The 25,789-nt window shown below is 39.2% G+C and overlaps 1 protein-coding gene across 7 annotated transcripts in view; it reads left to right on the top strand.

Moving 5' to 3' along the window:
• PIKFYVE (phosphoinositide kinase, FYVE-type zinc finger containing) overlaps positions 1-25,789 on the top strand; it is a 112,254-nt gene that overhangs the window by 54,104 nt on the left and 32,361 nt on the right. For all 7 annotated transcript variants that reach the window (XM_007520174.3, XM_016186893.2, XM_016186890.2 and 4 more), the window contains 11 exons: positions 4,063-4,122; positions 6,166-6,295; positions 7,030-7,210; positions 8,417-8,491; positions 10,771-10,878; positions 16,579-16,719; positions 17,635-17,761; positions 18,026-19,185; positions 21,406-21,506; positions 22,959-23,030; positions 24,106-24,277. In XM_007520174.3, the coding sequence (XP_007520236.1) occupies positions 4,063-4,122; positions 6,166-6,295; positions 7,030-7,210; positions 8,417-8,491; positions 10,771-10,878; positions 16,579-16,719; positions 17,635-17,761; positions 18,026-19,185; positions 21,406-21,506; positions 22,959-23,030; positions 24,106-24,277 (2,327 nt within the window). The remainder of the gene's footprint in view (positions 1-4,062; positions 4,123-6,165; positions 6,296-7,029; positions 7,211-8,416; positions 8,492-10,770; positions 10,879-16,578; positions 16,720-17,634; positions 17,762-18,025; positions 19,186-21,405; positions 21,507-22,958; positions 23,031-24,105; positions 24,278-25,789) is intronic.

Here is a 25,789-nt window from a genome sequence, read left to right as displayed (position 1 = left end):
TATTAAAAGCAATGTCTTATAATGCTGCAAGCAGGATTTTGACCATTCTTTGAAAGTTAGCAAGTAGAACCTTAGCAAGAGGTACCTCTAGGTCTGATATCTCGTTGTAGTGGACATAGATTCTGTGTGGCTGGGCATTGGTGGGCCTGGTTGATCGCCCTTGTTGGGTTCAGGCCCTTCGTCCCCACCTGCAGGGGAAAAGCTTCACAAGCAGTGCTGCAGGTATGTCTTTCTCTCTTCCTTCTGATCTCTGCTTTCCCTCTCTATTTCTTTCTGTCCTATTAAAAAACAAAAAATGGGCTATAGGGTCAAGTTATATAGCACTATGAGGGGACTGACCAAATTCAGAGTGTAAACCACTCCACCTGTTTTATCTGTATTTTTTTCCCCCAAATTCAATATCATTAAAAGAAAAAGACATGGGGCCAGGCAGTGGTGCAGCTGGTTAAGCACACACATTACAGTGTGTAAGAACCCAGGTTCAAGCCCTTGGTTCCCCACCTGCAGGGGGAAAGCTTTACAAGTGGTGGAGCAGGGCTGCAGGTGTCTCTTTTTCCCTCTTCCTCTCCCCTCTAAATTTCTGTCTCTAATAAGTAAATAAATAAATAAAACAAAAGAAAAGACATGGGGCCAGGCAGTGGTGTACCCTGTTAAGCACATGTATTACCAAGCACAAAGACCCAGGTTCAAGCCCCTGCTCCCCGCCTGCAGGGGAGACCACTTCACACGTAGCGAAGCGGGTCTGCAGATGTCTTTCTCTCTCCCTCTGTCTGTCTCCTATACCTTTTGGGTTTCTTTCTGTTCTATCCAAGTAAATAAACTAAAAAAAAAAAAAAAAAAAAAAGTAGAAAAGGAAAGCAATGGCTTCTGGGAGTTATAGATTTGTAGTGATGGCACCAAGCCCCAGCGACAACTCTAGTGGCAATAAAAAAAAAGAAAAGACCTGTGGAGCCCACTTTAGATTAAAAGAAAATGAATATTCAGTACATGGATCTTATAGAGCTTGGGTTTGACGGGGGGAAGAAGTTTATTGAGACATTTTAGAGAATAATATAGCAATTTGAGTATGGACTCTACTGTATACAGTTCAGCGACGCTAAGGCTCTGTCAGTTTTCTTAGTGTAAGTGGTATTTCACGTTTACACTTGATATCTGGAAGAATACTCTTATGGTATATGTCTTGTGATATCTGCAATAAATGGTCACGATATGTGTGACTTCAAATAGTCAAGATGAGAAAGCGTACATGTATATATAGAGAGAAATCATATGTGACTAGTGGCTAATGATTGTTGAGTCTAGGTGGAAGATACAGAATTCTGTTTAGTCTGTATTATTTTCGCAATAAAATGGGGACAGTTCGTTTTATTTATTTATTTATTTTGACCTCCAGGGTTATTGCTGGGACTCGGTACCTGTACCACAAAGCCACTGCTCCTGGAGGCCATTTTTCCCCCTTTTGTTGCCTTTGTTGTTTTATCCTTGTTGTGGTTATTATTATTATTGTTGTTGTTGTTGACGTTGTTGTTGGATAGGACAGAGAGAAATGGAGAGAGGAGGGGAAGACAGAGGGGAGAGAAAGATAGACACCTGCAGACCTGCTTCACCGCTTGTGAAGCAAACCCCCCCTGCAGGTGGGGAGCCAGGGGCTCGAACCAGGATCCTTACACCGGTCCTTGCACTTTGCACCGTGTGCACTGTGTGTAACCCACTGCGCTACCACCCGACCCTTGGATAGTTCGTTTCTTTTGAATTTTTCTTTTTTAAAAAAAATCTATTTATTTATTTATTTATTAGATAGAGACAGAAATTGAGAAGGAGAGAAGAGATAGAGAGGAAGAGAGACACCTGTAGCACTGCTTCATCACTTGCAATGTTTTCCCTTGTAGGTGGGGACCAGGGACTTGAACCTGGGTAATTGTGCATTGTAATGTATTGCTGAACCAGGTGTGCCACTTGGCCCCTCTTTTGAATTTTTCTACATAAATATACTTAAGCTTTAGTATTAAAAATAACGTCTATAAAGTAAGTATATTGTTCTGTGGGAGAGGTGCAGAAAGAAGTTATAACATTTAGTTTACTTGATTTTATTGTATTTGTCACACTTGAGTTTTCTTCTTCCCTTCCTCCCTTTATCCCTTTCTTTCTCTTCCTTCCTTCCTTCCTTCCTTTCTTTCTTTCTTTCTTTCTTTCTTTCTTTCTTTCTTTCTTTCTTTCTTTCTTTCTTTCTTTCTTTCTTTCATGAAGATGGCAGAAAGAACCAGACATCACTCTGGTACATGTGCTGCCAGGGATTGAACCCAGGACCTCATGCTTGAGAGTCCAGCACTATCCACTGAGCCACCACACTTGAATTTTCTTTTTCTTTCTTTTTTTTTATATTTATTTATTTATTCCCTTTTGTTGCCCTTGTTGTTTTATTGTTGTTATATGTTGTTGAATTTTCTAGATAAAATTTCTTCTCTGCTTGATAGAAAAATGAGCATATTGATTTATAAACATTGACTTTTTTTCCCCCCCCGCTAGGGGCTTAGTGCTAGCACTACGAATCTGTGGTTCCTTGCAGCCATTTTTTCCTTCTATTTTATTTGATATAACAGAGAGAAATTTAGCAGAGGGGGTGGTCGAAGTAGATACGCACACACACAGAGAAAGATAGACACCTGCAGACCTACTTCACTGCTCATGAAGTTTCCCCCTTGAGAGTGGGGAGGGGAACTAGAACCCGGGTCCTCGCTCATGGTAATGTGTGCATTTAGCTGGCTGTTCCACCACTTGGCTCCCTATAAACATTGACTTTTGAAGCCTCTTTGTTATGAATAAAATTTACTTGGAGAGAATTTTATGGGGAACCTGTACCTTAAAGGACAGAAAAGACATTGTGGCTTATTTGCGTGGTAGTACCTTGTTTAAGCTCTGCTTTGTCACAGACCTGCGGGAAAGTTCATGAAGTAAAGAATTACTTTCACTTACAGCATCTACTGCAAGCCAGTAATTCCCCCAATAATGATGATGATAATAATAATGAAGACAATCCTAAAAACATTTGAAAAGTTCTAAAATGACAGAGTCACAGACATAGGGTTATTTGTGGTAATACTTGATATTATCTGCTTGCAACTTTTGAAAAATTAAAGCTCTAATTTAAAAACCAGTATAATAGGAGCCAGGCAGTGGTGCACTTGGTTGAGCTCACACATTACAATGCAAAGGAACCTGGTTCAAGCCCCTGGTCCTCACCTGCAAGGGGGAAGCTTCATAAGCAGCAGCAGTGCTGCAGTTCTCTTTCTTCCCCTCTTTATCCCCTCCATTTTTTGTGGGAATTTTGTCATATATATATTTATATATAAATTTTTCTTTTTTCTTTATTGGGGAGATTAATGGTTTACAGTCAACAATAAAATATAGTAGTTTGTACATACGTAACATTTCTCAGTTTTCCACATAACAATCTAACTCCTTCTTAACACCTCTCTGTTCTATCAGATAAATAAATAAAACAAAAATAAAATAAACCCTAGAAGAGAAATACTTCTTTAAAAAAAAACAAAAAACAGTAAAGCCCTGATGTAAAAGCCTTATACTTTTGTTTCCTGCCCATTTTACTTTTGTATATATTTGTATCTTAGCTTATATAGAATTGAAAGAAGAAAAAAAAACATAACTTCTTTTCTGAGATGACCTTTCAACCATCTTGTATATAGGCATTATTTGCTAATTAACATAGTTATGCATAAGAAAAATTGTGTAGTCTTTTTAGACTTGTTCTGTAAATTTTTGAAGATCTCCTTTTTCTGGAAAACTGACTCAATCTTTAATGAAGAAATTGACTTGTTTCAGATGACCTATCCAACAGTGCTTTTCTAGACTCTATGGGTTACTAATTTAAGCTTATGCCCTAAAGCTCATATTAGCTTAAAACTTTTCTTGAATTGGTTGGGCAGTGAACGGTTTCACGGGAGTCATATTGTGTGTGTGGGCGTGTTCTCTGTATAATTATGCTGGCTCGCTATAGTCATAGTCTTTCCTTCCTCTTCTTTCTGCTCTCTCCTTGGTATACAGAGTACTTGACTTCTGACAATGGCGGCCAGCAGCTCTCAATAAGTGATGCCTTCATCAAAGGTAATTTTTATATCAAAGTTTGTACATGGGATGGCGTGTCTTTGCTGCATGAGGCTATACCTCACACAGTAATTGGCACAGCGTAAAATTCTATCTGCAGTAGTTTTAGTGCTACAGTGTCACAGGGAAACAGGTGTTAATGTGTGTAGTGACTTGAGAAAATAGAAAACCAAAAATATAAAGTCGGACTTGATTTGAAAAGTAATTACTTCCTGAAAAGTAACTTCCTATAAAAGGTCTTTGATAGAATTGAAATTCTTATCTTTTAAAGGCGTCAGTATTTTTTTTTTAAATTTCATAAATACAACACTAGGTTTTGGTATATACATCATTGGGGATTTGCAAACTTATCAGAGTTCACAGGCAGATCTTATCCTATAGAAATTGCTGCTTATTCTGTGGAGTTGGTTCAGAAGCAGACGGACGTAAAGAACTAATCCTGCTGGTCTGTTTCTTGGGAGCAAAAAGAAGTGCAGGAGAATATAAGCTTTCTCTCACTCCTTTTCTACTTACTCTGGAGTCAAGATAGAACACTCCACAGTAAAAGCTTCAGATAGAGGAAGAGTTTTTTTTTTAAAAAAAAGAACCATGGTGGGGCAGGCTGACATTATAACTTAGCAGACTTGCAAAATCCACTTCTGAGCATCTGGTTTAACTAGTAGTTTACAGGGCGATCATTTACACAGTTAAGATATACAGTTTCTGGACATTACATGTCATGGACACATGCTTTCCTGTACAGTCTGTTGGTCTATTTTTTTTTTTTTAGTTTGGTTGGTTTTCTTTGAGAAGGGAAGGATTGGAGCACTTGGTGAACATTTCATATTTCATCAAAATTATTCAAGTCACCTTTCCAACTATTATTTAGCAAGCATAGTCTTTACAAAGTACTTAATATTCTCTTACTTTGTTTTGATCCACATTTATTTTAAACATTTAAGAGTTTGGAGAGGGAGAGAGAGGATATTGGCCATGCAAAGGGGCTCTAATACCTGAGACTCCCAGGTTCAGTCCCCCATGGCACCATACTCCAGAGCTGAGAAGCACTATGTTAAAATAAATAAATTAAGGGTTTTATAACTTTACATAAATAGTTAATTATTATTTTAAGACATTCCTCTATAATTTATTGTTAGGCCCAACATGTGAAACTTTGCTAAAAAAGCTTTTATCCTAATATTGAAAAAGAAACCACTAGAGAATGTGTGAACAGACATTTATATCATGCACTGTCATGTGTGACCACCTCAGATACATTAGAGTTGAAGTTCAGAGCCCACACTTTCATGTTTTTCTGACAACATTCAGATTTATATTAAATGTAATTAAAATTTTTTTTAATTATCTTTATTTATTGTATAGAGATAGGCAGAAATTGAGAGGGAAAGGGGTGATAGAGAGGGAGAGAAACAGAGAGACACCACTTGTGAAGCTTTCCCCCTGCAGGTGGGGACCAGCGGCTCCAACCTGGGTCCTTGAGCACTGTAATATGTGTCGCTCAACCAGATGTGTCGCTCAACCAGGTGTGCCATCACCTGGCCCGTGTTGAATGTGGCTTTTAGCTTGCAATTTTATTAGGAACTTTTTTTTTAATCTTTTGTAGTGTACCCACATAAATAAAAGGGAGAGTAAAGATTTCGTATTTGCTTTTCAGGAGCTAAATTAAAAAAAAATATTAGTGATTTAATAGTGACACACAAAATTATAAGGTAACAGGAGTATAATTTCACACCTTTCCCACCACCAGAGTTTCAGAAGCTAAACTTAAAATGATTGACTTGAAACTTCTTGTTTCATATATAAATTTACATTTCACAGTTCTGCCTTGCCTGACTTTGGCTCTTGCTAAATATTGATGGTCTAATTCAGGCCTAACTCTTTTCATTTATATATTTATACATGTCCTTGTTTTCCACACCGATAATCAGAATTGTTCCTGCTTAAAACATTGAAATGGAAATTGGAAGTTTCTAAGTCTGTGAGTAGGTAGATAGAACATAAAAGACTGCCTTCAAGTATAATTTTATTTTACTCTTTACTTAGAATCCTTATTTAATCGTCGAGTAGAGGAAAAATCCAAAGAGCTGCCTTTCACACCTCTGGGCTGGCATCACAACAACCTGGAGCTGCTGAGGGAGGAGAATGGAGAGAAGCAAGCCATGGAGAGGTTGCTGTAAGGGAGTCAGCCTTTCAATGTCGATTGCCTGTTGTTATCAGTCACTTGAGAGGCCTATGCAGAAGTCTTCCTAGTGAAGTCCTAAGATGACTTAGGAAATAAAGTCTGTTCTGATGAAATTTCATATGAAACAAGAGTCCTAAAGTGCATCTTGTCTGTCCTTGTTGGAACTTAGGTGTTAAAACTTCATCAGATTAGGGAGTCAGCAGTAGCGCAGCAGATTAAGCACAGGTGGTGCAAAGCACAAGGACCGGAGTAAGGATCTCGGTTCGAGCCCCCGGCTCCCCACCTGCAGAGGAGTCGCTTCACAGGCGGTGAAGCAGGTCTGCATGTGTCTTTCTCTCCCCCTCTCTGTCTTCCCCTCTTCTCTCCATTTCTCTCTGTCATATCCAACAACGATGACATCAATAACAACAATAATAACTACAACAATAAAACAACAAGGGCAACAAAAGGGAATAAATAAATAATAATAAAAAAGCAACAAAATAGTATAAAAAAATTTCATCAGATTTAAGGGGTCACCTTAATTGATGATGTTCAGATTTCATTTATGCACAAAATCATTAAGGTTCAGCTATGATGAGAGAGTAAAGTTGACCTAGAAGACGTGTCTGTGAGCTACAATTCATATGCTTATTTCTTTATAGACTGCTTATTGCATCTTCAGAATTATTGTTTCTGGTAGTATTAACTATGTACATTTTTTTCTTCTTGTGACACTTTTGTAGTTCAGCTAATCATAATCACATGATGGCACTACTCCAACAGTTGCTCCACAGTGAGTCATTGTCACCATCTTGGAGGGACATCATTGTGTCACTAGTCTGTCAGGTTGTCCAGACAGTTCGACCTGATGTCAAGAACAGGGATGATGATATGGATATCCGTCAATTTGTCCACATCAAAAAAGTGAGCTCTATTAATGTTTTCCTAATGCTAAGAATTAATGACATGGGCTGGAGAGTAATGTATTTGTTAATGATAATCTAAAATGATTACTGCTGGGGGCTGGGTGTTGGCTCAGTGAGTTATGTGCACATGGCGCAAAGCTCAAGGACCAGTTTAAGGATCCCGGTTTGAGCCCCCGGCTCCCCATCTGCAGGGGGGTCACTTCACAGGCAGTGAGGCAGGTCTGTAGGTGTCTGTCTTTCTCTCCCCCTCTCTGTCTTCCATCCTCTCTCCATTTCTTCTTGTCCTACCCGCAAGCAGCGACAGCAATAACAACAACAATACCAACAACAGTGATAAAACAAGGGCAACAAAAGGGAAAAATTAGCCTCCAGGAGCAGTGGATTCGTAGTGCAGACACCGAGCCCCAGCAATTACCCTGGAGGCAAAAATAAATAAATAAAAATAAATAAATAAATAAATAAAATGATTACTGCTGTGAGGGATGTCAGGTAAGGAGGGAAACGTGTTCCTGTCTGCTCTTTTAGCCAGAAGTGTACACAGGATTCATAGAAGCCACTCACAGGAAGTGAAAGGTGATCAGAAGGGGTGAGTCAAATGTGGATTGAGTTGAGAGCCCAAAGAAATAGTTTGTTCCTTTTCCTTTCTTGCTTCCTCTTCTTGACGTTATCTGCAAGAAGACCCCACAGAATACTCCCACAGTCCTGTGGAAAAGCTGTGGGTAACTGCTTTACGTAGATAGTAGTGGAGTCTTGTGTGTGGTTTTAGTCTATAATATTTAATAATAATTTTAATTACTGTATAGCACTAATCTGTTTGGTCGTATGGTTATTTTAGAGTATCAGACACCAGGTTAGAGATTAGGAGGTATGTGGTCCAGGAGGTGGCACAGTGGATTAAGCACTGGTCCCGAGTTCAATCCCTGGTAGCACATTGCCACAGTGATGTCTGGTTCTTTCTCTCTCCTCCTTTCTTTCTAATAAACAAATAAAAATCTTAAAAAAAAAAAAAAAGTGGGAGGTACGAAGTAGACAGACTAAAGTGTCATGAGTCATTGGTTGAAAGGAAAAATTCTATCTTGAAACTTTCTCCTTCTTGCTTGGTTATATAACTTAAAAAGAAGAATGGAAATAAGTGATCGATTCACCAAATTGTTTTCTAAGGCTGCATCGTTGAATTTTATTGTTTTCTCAATTGTTTCATCAGATCCCAGGTGGAAAGAAGTTTGATTCTGTAGTTGTCAATGGATTTGTTTGTACCAAGAATATTGCACATAAAAAGGTAATGGAATTCAGTTGGGCAGTGACGTTCAGCAAACTTGACTGTGCCAAACTTAACAAGCTAGGTTACCCGAATCATGAAGAATAGCAATGTGGACATAGACATAGGAATGCCATAGACATAGACATAGACATAGACAGAGGAATATGGACATAGTTCTGTGTTTGTTGTAGGGAAGACATTTTGAAGATTCAGGGTCAGTGTCTCATAGCTGATGAAATTTGAGATTTAGATAACAGAATTTCTTAGAAGGAAGATGGTAGGTGGCTACATGGGTGGGTGGTGGATTATGCTTCAGATCAATACAATAAAAATACTACTTTGGTGTATTGCCCCAAAGTCAAAGACTCTGGGGTGGGTACAGGTTTCAGGTCCTGAAACATGATGGTAGAGGAGGACCTAGTGGGGGTTGTATTGTTACGTGGAAATGTTATGCCTGTACAAAGTGTTATATTTTACTGTCAGCTGTAAACCATTAATCCTCCAATAAAGAAATTTAAAAAATATATTGCTGATGACATTTCCCCCCAAAATCTTGTCAAACTTTAGGAATAGCGCTTATTTTGTTTAGATTAGAATCCTTCAATAGGCTTTGCATAGTTTTTTAATTTTAATTTTTTTTAATTATTAATTTTGTTTGATAGGACAGGGAGCAATTGAAAGGGAAAGGGGTGGTAGAGAGAAAGAGAGATACTTGTAGCATTATTCCACTGTTGATAAAGCCTCTCCCCTGTAGGTGGGGAGTGGGACCTTGAACCCAGGTCCTTGTAGGTGATAATGAGTACTTTTCACAAGGTGTGCTACTGCCGGGTCCCTGGGCCTAGCATTTTAAAATAGCATTCTTCTAGGAGTAAGCTACAGAACTGTCACTGCTTTAACTTTCTTATTATGTGCTTCCATCTTCATCTCTGAGGCCTTTTTTCTAACACTAGCATGGAGGATTGCAGTGAGAACACTGGTATAGTAAGGAAATTCTTATTTATTTATTTATTTCCACCAAGGTGATCACTAGGGTACGGTGCCAGCACTATAAATTCACCTCTCATGGTGGCCATTTCTTTCTTTTCTTTTCTTTCTTTCTTTTTTTTTTTAATACATGATAGAGAGGGGAGAGGAGACATAGAGGGAGAGAGAAAGATAGGCACCTGCAGACCTGCTTCATTGTTTGTGAAGCATCCCCGCTGCAGGTGGGGAGCGGGGATTGAACCTTCAGATCCTGGCCCTGTGGCGATAATGTGCACTTAACTAGCTGCACCATCCCTTGGTGTCCTATTTAAGGAAATTCTTTAGGTGCTAAATTGATAAACCAAATTAAATGATCTTTGTTAATTTAAGAGGCAAATAACATGTTGTGAGCAGTAGGAATTAAAGTTTTTGCTTAGGGCTAAGGAGGTGGCTCAGCAGGTAAGAATTCGTGCTTTGAGCTTCTGGGTTTTATCCCTAGTACCACAACAAAGGCATGGCAGAGCAGTGTTCTGATGTCTCTTTCTGTCTCCTCAGCTCTTTATCCCACTCATAAAAATATAAAATAGGGCCCAGTGGTGGCGTACCTGTTACCATGTGCTAGGACTGGGGTTCAAGCCCTTGGCCTCCATCTGCAGGGGGAAAACTTCACAAGTGGTGAAGAGTGCTGCTGGTCTCTCTCTCTGTCTCTCTCTCTCTCTCTCTCTCTCTCTCTGTCTCTCCCCCTCTCTCCCTCCCTCCCTCCATTTATCTGTCTACCTATCTCCTCCTTCCCTCTCAATTTCTCTGTCTCTATCCAAAAGGGATATATATATATATAAAATATATGTTGTGTATATTTGCATATCATATATATTACATATATGGGATATATACATACATAAATATACATATATTAAAAGTTAGGTCAGGAGGTGGCACAGTGTTAGCATTCACTGTTAGCATCCCTGCCATCACATTGAAATAATAAAATGAGGGCCAAGCTGTGGCACACCTGGTCAGCTGTGGTCACCATATACATGAACCTGGGTTGAAACCCCCAGTCCTCACCAATAGGAAAAAAGCTTCCATGAGTAGTGAAGCAGGTCTGCAGGTTTCTCTCTTTCTTTCTCTCCCTCTTCCCCTCCCTTTCTATCTCTCTTTTCTCTTAATTTCTCTCTGTTCTATCCAAAAAGAAATAAAGTTTAAAAAAAAAGTACTATTACTATCAACAGAAGTTTTTTGTTTAAAAGAAAAGGTTAAAAATAATAAAATAAAATTTTGATGAAAAGAAATCAAAAGATAACAAACTTTATCAAACTATTCATTCTTTGTAGATGAATTCTTGTATTAAAACCCCTAAAATCCTCCTGTTGAAGTGTTCCATTGAGTATCTCTACAGAGAAGAAACCAAATTTACTTGCATTGATCCTATTGTCCTTCAGGTAAGAACCTCTTGCTGAGACATTTTTGAGGGATTTTTTTTTTTACATGATGCTTGTAAGCTCTTAATTGCTAACTCATTCCAGCTGATTACATTTGACAGGCAAAGAAACTTCTCTGTTACTTTAAACTTTTTTTTTTTAACTTCTCTGTTGCTTTAAAATTTTCTTATTAAAAGAATTTGTATATATTGTATTTACCAAATTTTGGCCACATTACTTTTTCAAAGTGTTATGGCGGACATGACATTTTGGGAATGTATGGAAGAAAAGTGAAAATTCAAATCGTAGTTTCTTTTTTTGTTGCCTCCAGGGTTATTGCTGGGGCTCAGTGCCTGCACTATGAATCCACTGCTCCTGGAGGCTATTCTTCCTCTTTTGTTGCCCTTGTTGTTTATCGTTGTTGTTGTTATTGTTATTGCTGTCATTGTTGTTGGATAGGACAGAGAGAAATCCAGAGAGGATGGGAAGACAGAGGGGGGAGAGAAAGATAGACACCTGCAGAGCTGCTTTGCCGCTTGCGAAGCAACCCCCTTGCAGGTGAGATGCGGGGTTGGGGGGGGGCTGGAGCTCGAACTGGAGTCCTTATACCAGTCCTTGTGCGCCTAAACTGCAGCACTACCACCCAGCCCCCCAAATCTTAGTTTCTAAGAATTTCTCTAATTTTTAAGTTTTCTAGTGGTAATACCTGACTTTTCAAATAGTTCTATTAAAAACATATTATAGAATAAATGATCTTATACCTGGTTGATTGTGACAATATGAGATCAAGTTGTGTTGTTTTCTATATACTATGTAATTTTCCTTTATTTATTTTTATTTTTTGTTATATTTATTTATTTATTTATTGGATAGAAATAGCCAGAAATCAAGAGAGAAGAGGGTGATAGAGAGGGAGAGAGAAGGTACATAGCATAATGGTTATGCAAGCACTCTCATGACTGAGATTCCAAAGTCTCTGGTTCAGTTTCCTGCACCACCATAAGCCAGAGCTGAGTAGTGTTCTGGTATTAAAAAAAAAAAAAAGTATAAAATGAATATTAAAAGAAAAGAAAAAGAGAGGGAGACAGAGAGATACCTGCAGTCCTGCTTCACCACTGGCAAAGCCTTCCCCCTGCAGGTGGGTACTGGGGACTGGAACCTGGGACCTTGCACATTATAACGTGTGCTCAGCCAGGTGCGCCACCACCCGGCCCCTTATAGTTTTCTTTAAGTGAATGAACACAGAATAGCTACAGCAGGATTATAACCTTTGATTGGTCAGAGGAATAACCTCAGCTCAACTGCTATATAAGCACAAACTTTTTTGGCTTTGCTTTAAGGAATTGAAAGTCAGGTTCTGCTCTGTGAACTTGCTCCAGAAGATGTACTCCCTCCCCACCCTGGCTGGCTCTTAATAGCTTCACTACTCAGAGATCCATTTCCAGTCGGTTGCATTATTGCTTTGGCTCATTTTATATTTCCCTCGAGGCAGTTTCCAACTAAGCTGAAATGCCTGTCTGGACTTCCCAAGTTCTCTCTCAAAGTACCAATTACTATTTTTGTTAGTCTTGAGGATAGAAAGTTGCATGGGCTTTAAGTTTTCTGCTTAACTCCCTTTCATCTACAAATACTGTTAAACTTTTAATTTTTGGTTGTTCACAACAGGAGGTCTTGAGGAATTGTTTATCAGATTGTATTAGAATCACTTCCCGACTGGTCCTAGAAATATTTCAGAAAACACATCATTTGAAAATTCATAGATGGGGAGCCAGGCTGTAGCGTAGCGGGTTAAGCGCAGGTGGCGCAAAGCACAAGGACCGGCATAAGGATCCCGGTTCGAGCCCCCGGCTCCCCACCTGCAGGGGAGTCGCTTCACAGGCGGTGAAGCAGGTCTGTAGGTGTCTATCTTTCTCTCCTCCTCTCTGTCTTCCCCTCCTCTCTCCATTTCTCTCTGTCCTATCCAACAATGACAACAACAATAATAACTACAACAATAAAACAACAAGGGCAACAAAAGGGAATAAATAAATAAAATAAATAAAAAAAAAAAAAAAAGAAAATTCATAGATGATAGATACAATTTTGTAAGAGTGGTAGCAGCAGTTAATTTTGGGGACTGAATTCACAGTGAAAACAGTGGTGGTCAAGGTGAAGTGCTTTAGGGAAATTTAATCTCTGAATGAACTCTGTTCTCTTGGGTGGTTTTCTCCCGGGAATCCAGCTCTTTATAATTAAAAAATGAGGAGTTTGGGGAGGGGTAGATAGCATAATGGTTATGCAAAGAGATGCGTGCCTGAGGCTCCAAAGTCTTAGGTTCAATCCCTGCACCTCCATAAGCCAGAGCTGAGCTGTGCTCTGGTAAAAATAAATAAATAAATAATAATTAATTAATTAAAAAAAACACACAAAAATGAGGAGTTTAAACTCAATTTATGCTATCCCTTCCAGCAATGATTGATAATACGTATTAGTAGAGAAATGAAAAAGAAGTACAGCTTATGGACTCCAGAACATGTTGATGCTGGATGTTTTCTTGATCTCACAGAGGGGTCAGGAGAAGACTTTGATAGGACTGGATCACAGCCGCAGTGTTTGTGGGATACATCCTAATTGCAGAGATGTCAACATTTGTAAAATTTCATGCCATGGGACTGATGAACTACATAATTGGAATTCTCACATATTTATTAAAATTATCCTTACATTTATCCACTTTGATTCAATGCTTACAATTAAGCTAAAGACCAGAAGTCATTTCATAAGTGAAATATGCTTGGACCAGATTGTGTTTAAGAACTATGATATAGGTTAAGCACACCGTGGTGCAAAGCGCAAGGACTGGCTTAGGGATCTCGGTTTGAGCCACTGGACCCCCCCCCCCTGCAGGAGGTTTGCTTCACAGGCCGTGAAGCAGGTCTGCAGGTGTCTATCTTTCTCTTCTCCTCTCTGTCTTCCCCTCTTCTCTTCATTTTTCTCTGTGCTATCCAATAACAACATCAATAACAATAATAATGATGACAACAATGAAAAACAACAAAAGGGAAAAATAAAGAAAGAAAGAAAGAAAGAAAGAAAGAAAGAAAGAAAGAAAGAAGGAAAGAAAGAAAGGAAGAAAGAACTATGATACAACTCATAACCTAAAATGTCCATTGGTGCTTTAAAATATGTTGTGTTACACTTGTAATAGCTTTCAGTTTGAATTGATAGAAGTATTAGATAGTATGACTTTAACTCTTTTTTTCTTTGGCTCATCCAGAATATAAAGTTGAGAAGTAGATAGTTAGAGAAAAGAATCTGAAGAGCAAAGTGCAAGGAGATAACTGACCTATGATTTTGTATCGTCATCACTAGGTTGAGCCTTTAGGTGTGTTGATCTGCTACTGCTTCATTCTGTGCTCGTGACCTGGGTCCACAGACTCTGGCCCAGGCCTCCTTTTCAACATGGTGCTTCATATATAATCATAATAGTTCACTGAAGCTGAAACTAAGAGGGAATGTTTTTGCTACCCCTATCCCAGAGGCCAGAAAATTTAAGTGTTTTTTATTCTAGGTATATATTGTTGGAGCTACAAACATAAAAACAATATAAATGACTATATGTATATATATATATATTTTATATAGAGTAGGAAATTAGTACATTTCAGGGAAAAGGAGATCAATTTTTTTGTTCATGATAACTTGAAAATGTACAATTTCTAGCACCAAAACAGAAAAAAAGTGAGGAGAAATATATTCTCTGACAGGGAAGGTTCATTGCAAGGATAATAGTGGACATCAATACATTCTTTTAAAAAATTATTATTATTTATTGGATAGAGACAAAGAAATTGGAAAGGAAGGGGGAGATAGAGAGGGAGAGAGATATAGACACCAGCAGCACTGCTTCACCACTTAGGAAGCTTCTCCCCCCTGTAGGTGGGGACTGACATCAATACATTTTTACTCAGAAATTACTTTGCCAGGGGTCAGGCATTAGCTCAGTGGGTTAAGCACACATGTCACAAAACTCAAGGACCGGCATAAGGATCTCGGTTCGAGCCCCTGGCTCCCCACCTGCAAGGGGTCTCCTGTCTTCCCCATCTCTCTCCAATTTTCTGTGTCCTATCCAACAGCAATGACATCAATAACAACAATAATAACCACAACAATGATAAAAAAAAAAAAGGCCTCTAAGAGCAGTGGATTCGTGGTGCAGGCACCGAGCCCCAGCAATAACCTCAGAGTAAAAAAAAAAAAAAGAAATTACTTTGTCATTCAGAGTGGAGATTACAGACATGCTCGAATATCCAAACATTTTGTGAAGCTGCTAATGAATTAGATTATCATAATTTGGGTTGTTATTTACATTATTCACTTGCTTTGAGTACAGACCTATATGATAAGCTTGTAGAGGCATTGTTTTTGATTTTTCTAGCTGTTATAGATAGAATGTGATCCGTTGGGAGATTGAAATTACAAAGTAGGCAAAAAAAAGTATTTGTTTAGAGAGTTATTTATTCATATAACTAAGAGAAAAGATAGTCTGGTTACCTGGTTACCTTAACTACATTTAAAAGAAAGAAAAAAAATTGCTCTCATTTTGGGAAATTGTAACATTAGGTTTTTGATTGTCCTTGGATCTTGTTATTTGCCACTAGAGTTTTGCTGGGACATGATGCCTGTATGATTCTACAGCTCTCAGCAGTTATATATTTTTTCTTTATTTTATTTTCTTTATTTTTTTTAGAGAAAGGTGAAAGAAAGTGATAGAGAGAACCTGAGAGAGAAGGAGAGACCCCATAGCACGGCTCCCACTTTGCTTCCCCTTTGCGTAATGTTCTCATATGATGCTGGGGCCTTCAGCCTGGGCTCTCACTCATGGCAAATTCAGCCCTCTACTGGGCGAGCTATCTTCCAACCCCTGTAATTATTATTTATCTATTTTTGCTTCTTCAGGGCTTCAGGCATGTGTGTTTCCAATACTCTTGGGTCATTTTCTTAAAATCCTTTTTTAAATAAAATTATTTAAGATATATAAAGTGACAGACCGGGAGAGACAGAAAGAGAGAGATATACTTGGGGTCGGGCAGTAGCGCAGTGGGTTAAGCGCACATGGTGCCAAGCGCAAGGACCGGTGTTAAGGGTCCTGATTTGAGCCCCCGGCTCCCCACCTGCAGGGGTGTCGCTTCACAAGCGGTGAAGCAGGTCTGCAGGTGTCTATCTTTCTCTTTCCCTGTCTTCCTCTCCTCTCTCTATTTCTCTCTGTCCTATCCAACAACGAAGACATCAATGACAACAACAATAATAACCACAACAATGGTAAAAAAAAAAACAAGGGCAACAAAAAAGGGAAACAATAGCCCCCAGGAGCAGTGGATTCGTGGTGCAGACACCGATCCCCAGCAAAACCCTGGAGGAAAAAAAAATAATGAAAGAGATATACTTTGCCTTACTAGTGAGCTATCTCCTATCCAGGGTTTTTGATTTTTATACTGTAGTAAGAATTGAAATTCTTCAAAGTAAAGTTAGTGAATCAGAGAGTGCTATTCTTCTAATTTTTTCTGTCAATATTATCAGCAGTTTGGAATTACTGTAATGATTGTGTTCAAGTTAACTTGCTTATTAATTTTTTTATGGATTAAAGAATAGGTTGAGATTAATATTAATAGCTAAATTGTCCTGACATTTTAATATATCTAGATCTTGAATGATAACAAGTATGGTATTTTTCTTCCTTAGGAAAGAGAATTCTTAAAGAATTACGTTCAGCGAATAGTTGATGTTCGACCTACATTGGTTCTAGTCGAGAAAACAGTATCTCGGATTGCCCAAGACATGTTACTAGAACATGGCATTACTTTGGTCATTAATGTAAAATCCGTGGGTATTCTTACTTTTCTATTCTATATCATATGAAAATCAGTGTTTAGCTCCATATGCACGTGTGATTGATAATGTTCTTTGATTATCTATTTATTTCTCCACTGTAACACACATGTTGGAAGTAGGGCAGTAGGCAGCATGCCATCTATCTCATTATATAAGAAAAGAGAGGGAGTCGGGCAGTAGGGCAGTGGGTTAAGTGCACGTGGCGCAAAGCGCAAGGACCGGAATTAAGGATCCCTGTTTGAGTCCTGGGCTCCCCACCTGCAGGGGAGTCGCTTCACGGGCAGTGAAGCAGGTCTGCAGGTGTCTACCTTTCTCTCCCCCTCTCTGTCTTCCCCTCCTCTCTCTATTTCTCTCTGTCCTATCCAACAACGACGACATCAGTAACAACAACAAGAATAACTACAACAATAAAACAAGGGCAACAAAAGAGAAAATAAATAAATATAAAAATATATAAGAAGAGAATCTCAGACTGGGAGGCAGTGTAAGCAATAACATGATTGTCATTTTAAGTATTTTCAAGGTCAGAGGTGTAATAGTCAGTAGTTCATGAGTAGATTTTTGTTGAATTTTCACTTTGTACACCTCTACACCAGAAAATGTGTTATCTTATGGAAAATGATCCTTTCCAGAATAGATGTCAACTGTAGTTCCCTTTTGTTTCTATATCTTGTGTCAACATGTGGCACTTACTTGCCACAATGTTGTTAATATGAGTGGGGTTTGTTTTGATAGGCATATAGCGATGACTAGGCAACCGCATGATTAAAATGGAAAAAAATGGTCATATCATTGTTGAAAGAGACCATTAATCAAGTTGTCTTAAAACTTTTCCTGTTTTCCAGATTGTTTCCTAAGATTTTTATTCACCTCTAATTTTGTAATACAATATTTTTTGTGTTCTAGCAAGTTTTAGAAAGAATCAGTCGGATGACCCAAGGTGATTTAGTAATGTCAATGGACCAGCTGCTCACCAAACCACATCTGGGCACTTGTCACAAATTTTATATGCAGGTGTTTCAGTTGCCTAATGGTGAGTACTCTTTAGCACAGATTCCCCTGAGAGTGGGAACCTGATAAAATGAGGCAACTTGTCAGCACTACAGTGTTTACTTACTAGGATATATATAATATGTAATATATAGTGTATAATATATATACTAGCAGTAAAGTGTGCGTAGTTAACTTAAGTGTTTGCCTTTGCAGATGTTAAGATAATGACTATAATGACTTATTTTTGGCTGTCTGGGGTTTTACCTAAGCCTTCTTAACTTTTTTTTTGTTTGTTTCTTTGTAGAGCAAGCCAAAACGTTAATGTTTTTCGAGGGCTGTCCTCAGCACCTGGGCTGTACAGTCAAGCTGAGAGGAGGCTCTGATTATGAGCTGGCTCGAGTTAAGGAGATCCTGATATTTATGATATGTGTAGCTTATCATTCTCAACTAGAAATCTCTTTCCTCATGGATGAGTTTGCTATGCCTCCTACACTGACTCAAAACCCTTCCTTTCATTCTCTGATCGAGGGACAAGAGGATGAAGGGACTTCTCGAGACCAGTTTGCTGCAAGTCCACTTCCCAGGGAGCCTGACTTCCCACCAGAGTTTCTCCCCTCTGATGATAGCAGTTTGTTGGAATCAAGGATTGTGTTTGAGAAGGGGGACCAGGAAAACAAAAGTGGCCTACAGGATGTTACCTCTCTGAGACATCAAGAGTACATCCCAAATGCTTGCCCAGCTGGTATCCCCTGTGCTCTCTTCCCATCTGTCCCCGAGCCATTGCTGCCTCTCCATGTGGATGATCAACAGGATGCCATGGGCACTGAGCAGTCAGAGACCCTGCAGCAACCAGATGAGCTACAGGATCCCAAAAACCAGATGAGAACCTTTAGAGATCCTTTACAGGACGACACTGGATTGTATATTACCGAGGAAGTTACCTCTTCTGAAGATAAACTCAAAGCTTATTCTTTGGCCTTTAAACAGGAATTAAAAGACGTGATCCTTTGTATTTCCCCAGTAGTCACGTTCCGGGAACCCTTCCTGTTAACTGAAAAGGGGATGAGATGTTCTACACGTGATTATTTTGCAGAGCAGGTTTACTGGTCTCCTCTCCTCAATAAGGAGATCAAGGAAATGGAGGGCAGAAGGAAGAAACAGCTGCTCAGAGATCTTTCGAGCCTTCAGGGCATGAATGGAAGTATTCAGGCCAAGTCTATTCAGGTCTTGCCCTCCCATGAACTAGTGAACACCAGCATAGCTGAACATCTGGGGGACAGCAAGAGCTTGGGTAGAATGTTGGCTGATTATCGGGCCAGAGGAGGGAGAATTCAGCAGAGAAACTCAGACCCTTTTGTTCATTCAAAAGATGCCTCCTGTGCTTCAAGTGGCAAGTCAGGAAGTAGAACTGAGGGTAATGAGGAGAAAGGGTTGATTTCTGCTGATGCCATGTGGTCGACAAAGGTGAGCCAGACCACTTGGGATGTTTGTATTGAGCATGTCTTATTGAAAAGCCACTGTGACAGGGTTTAGCAAAATCACTTTTGACAGGTCACATACAGATTTACATAAATACTTTTTTTTTCCTTGAGTTTGTTGACATTATGTTGCTTTGACATCAGATTTTTACATTTCTTTTTAAAAGTATGAGTGTCTTTTTAAAAATGAGGACAACTTAAGCAAGCTTTGTTTATGGACACATCATTTTTAATTTTTTAATTTTTTTATTTTGCCTCCGGGGTCTCGCTGCCTGCAGTATGACTCTACTGTTCCTGGTGGCCATTTTTTCTCTTTTGTAGATCTTGCTGTTTATTGTTGTTGTTGTTATTATTTTTATTGCTGTTATTGTAGTTGGATAGGACAGAGAGAAATTGAGAGAGAATGGGAAGACAGAGGGGGAGAGAAAGATAGACACCTGCAGACCTGCTTCACTGCCTGTGAACAGACCCCCCCCCCTGCGGGGGGCAGGGGGGATCGAACTGGGACCCTTACGCCAATCCTTGCACTTTATGACACCTGAGCTTAACCTGTTGCACTACCGCCCAGCCCCCCATGGACACAGTTTTGATAGCAGTAGTAATAAAGCTGATAATGAAACTTCATCTCTGAATGAGGAAATTCAGTTGTTTAATAAAACAGATGTTCAATTTCACTGGTTGTCAGGGAAATACTTGATAATTATCATACATTGGGTTTTATTTGTGAGAATGGCAAAAAACAAAAAAGGAATAAGATAAGTGCCATGGTTAATTAGGTATGGGAGGTTGGGCAGTGGTACACCAGGTTAAGCGCACACAGTACGAAGCAAGGACCTGCACAGGGATCCCAGTTCATGCCCCCTGGCTTCCTACCTGCAGGGGGGTCACTTCACAGGCGGTGAAGCAGGTCTGCAGGTATCTATCTCTCTCCGTCTCTGTCTTCCCCTCCTCTCTCAATTTCTCTGTCCTATTAAAAAAAAAAAAAAGGCCACTAGGAGCAGTGGATTCGAAGTGCAGGCACCAAGGCCCAGCAATAACCCTAGAGGTAAAAAAAAGTATGGAAAATACCTAATATAATCCATCCTTGTGCATTGTAACAAGCTACCACCCAGTCCTCAGATAAGAAGTTTTATGTATTTCATGAATTTCTGTACTATTTAAATTTCAACGAATGTTTTCTTTTATTACCCTTTGTAATGAAGTACAATAAATACCTTAGAATTTAGATTTCCAAATGTCTCAGACCAAGTGCTAGTTCAAACTTCCACACTGATATACTTAGTTACCTATTTACTTCCAAAATAATTTAATCCAGTTTGGTAAAAATCAAGAGTAACTAAAATAAAGTAATAAAACCCTTAAGCATCTATGGTAATTGGGTTGTTGGAAGAGTCATGACACATTTTTTTTTTCTATATTTCTCTATGCAAAAATGTGCTATGACTTTTCTGACAGTCCAGTATGTGTATTTTTAAATTATTATGTATGTATTTATTATATAGAGACAGGGAGAGATTGAGAAGAGAGGAGGAGATAGAGAGGGAGAGAGATAGAGAGACACCAGCATCCCTGCTTCACCACTCATGAAGCTTTTCCCCTGCAGGTGGAGACCTGGGGCTTGAACCTAGGTCCTTGTGCACTGTAATGTGTGCGCTTAACCAGGTACGCCACCGTCTGGTCCCACACCCAATATTTTTAGGTTTAACTTAAACTTTTTGGGTTGGTTTATTTCAAAAAGCGAACTGCTCTTCTCCCCTATATTTAGTTTCTTGTGGTTTTTAAATATTTCCTTGGACCCCTCCCATCATGAGAGAAGGGTCTAAAAATGAAGTAGGTGGGCTGGTGGAAGTTGGGGTTATCACATGCTGTGCTCCCAGGTGTCACCCAGTCCTTCTCTCTCTTTTTTGTTTTTGCCTCCAGGGTTATTGCTGGGGCTCAGTGCCTGTACCATGAATCTACTGCTCCTGGAGGCCTTTTTTTTTTTCCCCTTTTGTTGACCTTGTTGTAGCCTTGTTGTGGTTATCATTATTGTTGATGTCATTCATTGTTTGATAGGACAGAGAGAAATGGAGAGGGGGAGAAAGAAAGAGGGGGAGAGAAAGATAGACACCTGCAGACCTACTTCACCGCCTGTGAAGCGACTCCCCTGCAGGTGGGGAGCTGGGGGGCTCAAACCAGGGTCCTTACTCCCAGTCTTCTCTTTCAGGTGGACTGCCTGAACCCCGTAAACCACCAGAGACTGTGTGTGCTCTTCAGCAGCTCTTCTGCCCAGTCCAGCAACGCTCCCAGTGCCTGTGTCAGTCCTTGGTAGGATTCTCTTCCCCATGTGCTATTTATTGCCCTTTAATCAAGAACAGAATTCCACCAATTTAACAGTGAATTTACTGGTAGGATCTGCATTTAGTTCTTATATGAACTGATAGCACTTTTCCATCTTTGAGTCAAATATGCAATTTGTGTTCATGGGCAGAAGTAGAATATCTCAAGTAATAGTGAAAAGGAGGTAGGAGTAGGAGAAAAATTACTGATAACGAGAAAGTTGATAGTTAAAGTTAGCTGTAAACACTTGGTAATAACATAGTTTAGGCAGATTTTTCACTGGGTATCTTTTTCACGAAGCAGATAGTCTTTTGTGTTATTAATAGACTTTTTTCTACTAGAAATTAATTCTAAGTAGGTAGATAAAAACACATTAATCAAAAATACATGCTAAAGCAAACATTTTTGCAAAAGGTATTTATGCCTTTTGAATTGTTTTCAGCAGTTATACATGGAGCAGTTTTCTTTGCTGTTTCTCTGTTATTTGCAGCATAAAAATAAATACTAACATTTTTCCATTTCTCATGCATAAAAAGAAATGTATCAGAGCCATCAAAATAGTTCACTGGCATAGTACACTGTTTCATTATGTGCACTATCCAGATTCGAGCCGGGCTCCTACTGCATTAAAGGAAACTTCAGTGCTGTGGGCTATGTCTCTCTGTCTTCTCTATCAAAAACAACAATAAAACACTTGTTCCAAATTATGTATTTTAAATGTAATAGTGAAATTGTAATAGTACATAGATCACCTTTGATTTAAAAGAACTTTGGAACATAGCTGCTTGTTTTGGGAGCTCTTTTGCATTATATATACTGTGTTCTGTATTTTAATTTTGAGCACCAGCCACACTTACTCCTTCCTACCCAGTGAAATCAGGGGTGTCAACTCCAGCAGGGCTTGTAGGGCTGGGGGTTCCAGTAGGAGTTCCTCTCTAGGAATTTATAAATTCTTCAAGGCAAGGCCTAAGTAATATATCTGTTTAAGGGGTATAACAGAACTTTCTTACTGTGAGTTCTTAGCAGTCAAGTATAAAGTTAGGAGCTGACATCTGAGCTCTGCTCTCAGTAAATGTATGGACAAAAGACTAGGAGACAGTAATCTCATTTTATGTTGACAGCACTTAAAGACTTTGCAAAGGGAACTCTCTCCTCCTAACACAAGCTAGCTAACTTCTTATTTGATATTTTATTTTATGCGTCCTCATTAAATATATCATAAGATCATAATAGATTGGGAGTGGAATACAAAGCTCTAGTGTGAAGTCTTAGCCTGTTTTTATCAAGCGAGGGAAAACTTGCTCTATAATAACAAAGAATATTGCCCACTTTGATACCATATTATGAACACGTGACAGGTGATCGTTTGGGGTAAGATATGAGGTATCTTTGCCATGAGGCAATTCTTACGTATTTCTAAGAAATGATTTCTTCTTTTAGGATTGTAACGATGGAATTTTATGGAAAGAATGATCTTACATTAGGAATATTTTTAGAAAGATACTGTTTCAGGTAAGGACACTTTTTTCCTTTATGGTCCTTTTTTTTTTTTTTTTTTAAAGATTTAATTTATTTATTAATGAGAAAGATAGGAGGTACACGAGCTGCCAGGGATTGAACTCAGGACCTCACGCTTGAGAGTTCAATGCTTTATCCACTGTGCCACTTCCTGGACCACTCTATTTATGGATTTTTGATGTCCAGAATTTCCATTTGTAATATATGTGTGAGATGTGTATTTAAGTGATGTGGGGCCTCTACTTTGATACTGTTGTGTTTGAGTAGACCATGCAAAGAAGTAATCGATTTCACATTTGATCTAGCTTTTCTTGATCAGGTCAGATCTTTACCATTTGACTAGCTTGCTAATCCTAAGTGTCAAACGAGAGGAATAGGAATCAGCTAGACCTCACCTTAGAAGTCTGAGTTTCACTTCCACTTACATGACAGAAAACAAGCAATTTAATTTCTGGGTGACCCCTTTGAGGGAGGGGGAAGAAGTTCCAGAAATGTCAGAGATTTGAATAGACAAATTGAGGTAATCCTTTTTAAATGTTTGGCAAATAGAAGGTACTTAACAAGTGGAAACTGAGCCAGCTGCAGTTGAAGTCTGGATGCTCAGTTGCAGGCTCTTGAGCTGAAAGCTGAGTTCCCTGCATGAATTGCACCTGTTATGTTAGCTCTGGAGAGAATATTGTGCTGTTACAATAATGTTTCCGATTAATCAGCGGATATTGTGCTGTTACAGTTATGTTTCCGATTAACCAGCATTCATTATACATTAATCCTTTGTGTTAAAATAGCACTCTTTTTATTTCTTTCTTTCCTTTCCCTCCCTCCCTCCCTCTCTCCCTTTCTTTCTCTTTCTTTCTCTCTCTCTCCCCTTCCATCCTTCCTTTCTTTCTCCTTCCTTCCTCTCTCTCTCTTTCTCTCTCTCTCTCTCTTTCTTTCTCTCTCTCTCTCTCTCTCTCTCTCTCTTCCTTCCTTCCTTCCTTCCTTCCTTCCTTTCTTTCTTTCTTTCTTTCTTTCTTTCTTTCTTTCTTTCTTTCTTTCTTTCTTTCTTTCTTTCTTTCTTTCTTGTCCAAAGACCTTCTTATCAGTGTCCTAGCATGTTTTGTGACACCCCCATGGTACATCACATCCGGCGCTTTGTCCACGGCCAAGGCTGTGTGCAGATAATCCTGAAGGAGCTGGATTCTCCAGTACCTGGCTATCAACATACAATTCTCACCTATTCCTGGTGTAGAATCTGCAAACAGGTAAATGTGCCTTGTTGTCAGAATATTTCATATTATAGTATATCTTTAGTCATAAGAGGCCTTTTGTGGTGTTGAGGAGAGTAGTCTTGTTTGTTTTTATCATCAGAATATTTTTTTTTTACCTTCTGGAGCTGTACATTCTATTTAATATTTTTATCTTGAAGATTTTTTCAGTTGTTATATATAGATACTTTACCCAGTACAGTACCTGGAAAGCATCCCTTAATAATTCTCAGTTACGAGGTCAGGCAGTGGTGCACTTGGTTAAGTGCACATATTACAGGACTTCAAGCTCGACGACTTCAAGCCCCTGATCCCCACCTGCAGGAGGGAAGCTTCCCAAGTGGTGAAGCAGGCCTGCAGTCATGTCTTTCTCCTCTCTCTCTCTCTCTCTCTCTCACTTTCTCTCTCTCTCTCTCTATATATATATGTATCTGTTTTTATCCAATAATAAATAAATAAATACTCCCAGAGGGATAAAGAATAGGAAAGCTATCAGGGGAGAGAATGGGATAGAGAGTTCTGGTGGTGGGAAGTGTGTGGAGTCGTACCTCTCTTATCCTATGATTTTTGTCAGCGTTACTTTTTTGTAAATAAAAAATAAACAAAAAAAAATTCTCAGTTAAATGTGTATGCTTAGCAAAAAGTTTCACATCACCTGTGTTCTGGGCACTTAACTAGGTCTGGGAATGAAATAAAGAAGGTATGGAACCTGTCCTCTTGAAAGGAGACAGATTTATAAAATAATCATTAGAATATACTTGAATGTTTGCATAGTACGTTGGAGCCCATATGAATATTTCAATCTGAAGAAGAACAAGGCCAGGGAAGTGGCTCAGTGGCAGAGTTCAGACCTTACAAACATGTAAGGTTCCTGGATTCCACCCTTGACATAAAATACAAACAAGTGATTCTTTGTGTGCTCATGCGTGCTTCTTCTCCCTCAAAAAAAAAAAAAAGGAACAGATAGGACAGTGTCTACGCTGATCTGTACTGGTTTTCATGTATGTGTGCTGTTGAGAAAAGGACCCTATGGTTTTTGTGTTTTTCCCCTCCTGCCTGTGCTTCCTAACTTTAGAGCAAATGTTTAGTGTCAATATTGTTGTTGTATCTTGTATCCTTTTTTAAAAAAAAATTTTAAATATTTATTTTATTTATTTATTCCCTTTTGTTGCCCTTGTTGTTTTATTGTGGTAGTTATTATTGTTGTTGTCGTCGTTGTTGGATAGGACAGAGAGAAATGGAGAGAGGAGGGGAAGACAGAGAGGGGGAGAGAAAGATAGACACCTGCAGACCTGCTTCACCGCCTGTGAAGCGACTCCCCTGCAGGTGGGGAGCCGGGGTTCGAACCGGGATCTTTATGCCGGTCCTTGTGCTTTGCGCCACCTGCGCTTAACCCGCTGCGCTACAGCCCGACTCCCTGTTGTATCCTTTTATGTGGTTGAAGTGTCCACACCTCCCTGCTGCCATAGCTTGTGGGCCAGCATCATAGCATTCTCTATTTCAGGCAGA

This window comes from Erinaceus europaeus, chromosome 7 (assembly GCF_950295315.1).
Source record: "Erinaceus europaeus chromosome 7, mEriEur2.1, whole genome shotgun sequence".
Lineage (NCBI taxonomy): Eukaryota > Metazoa > Chordata > Mammalia > Eulipotyphla > Erinaceidae > Erinaceus > Erinaceus europaeus.
This window is presented reverse-complemented; position numbering and strand designations above follow the sequence as displayed.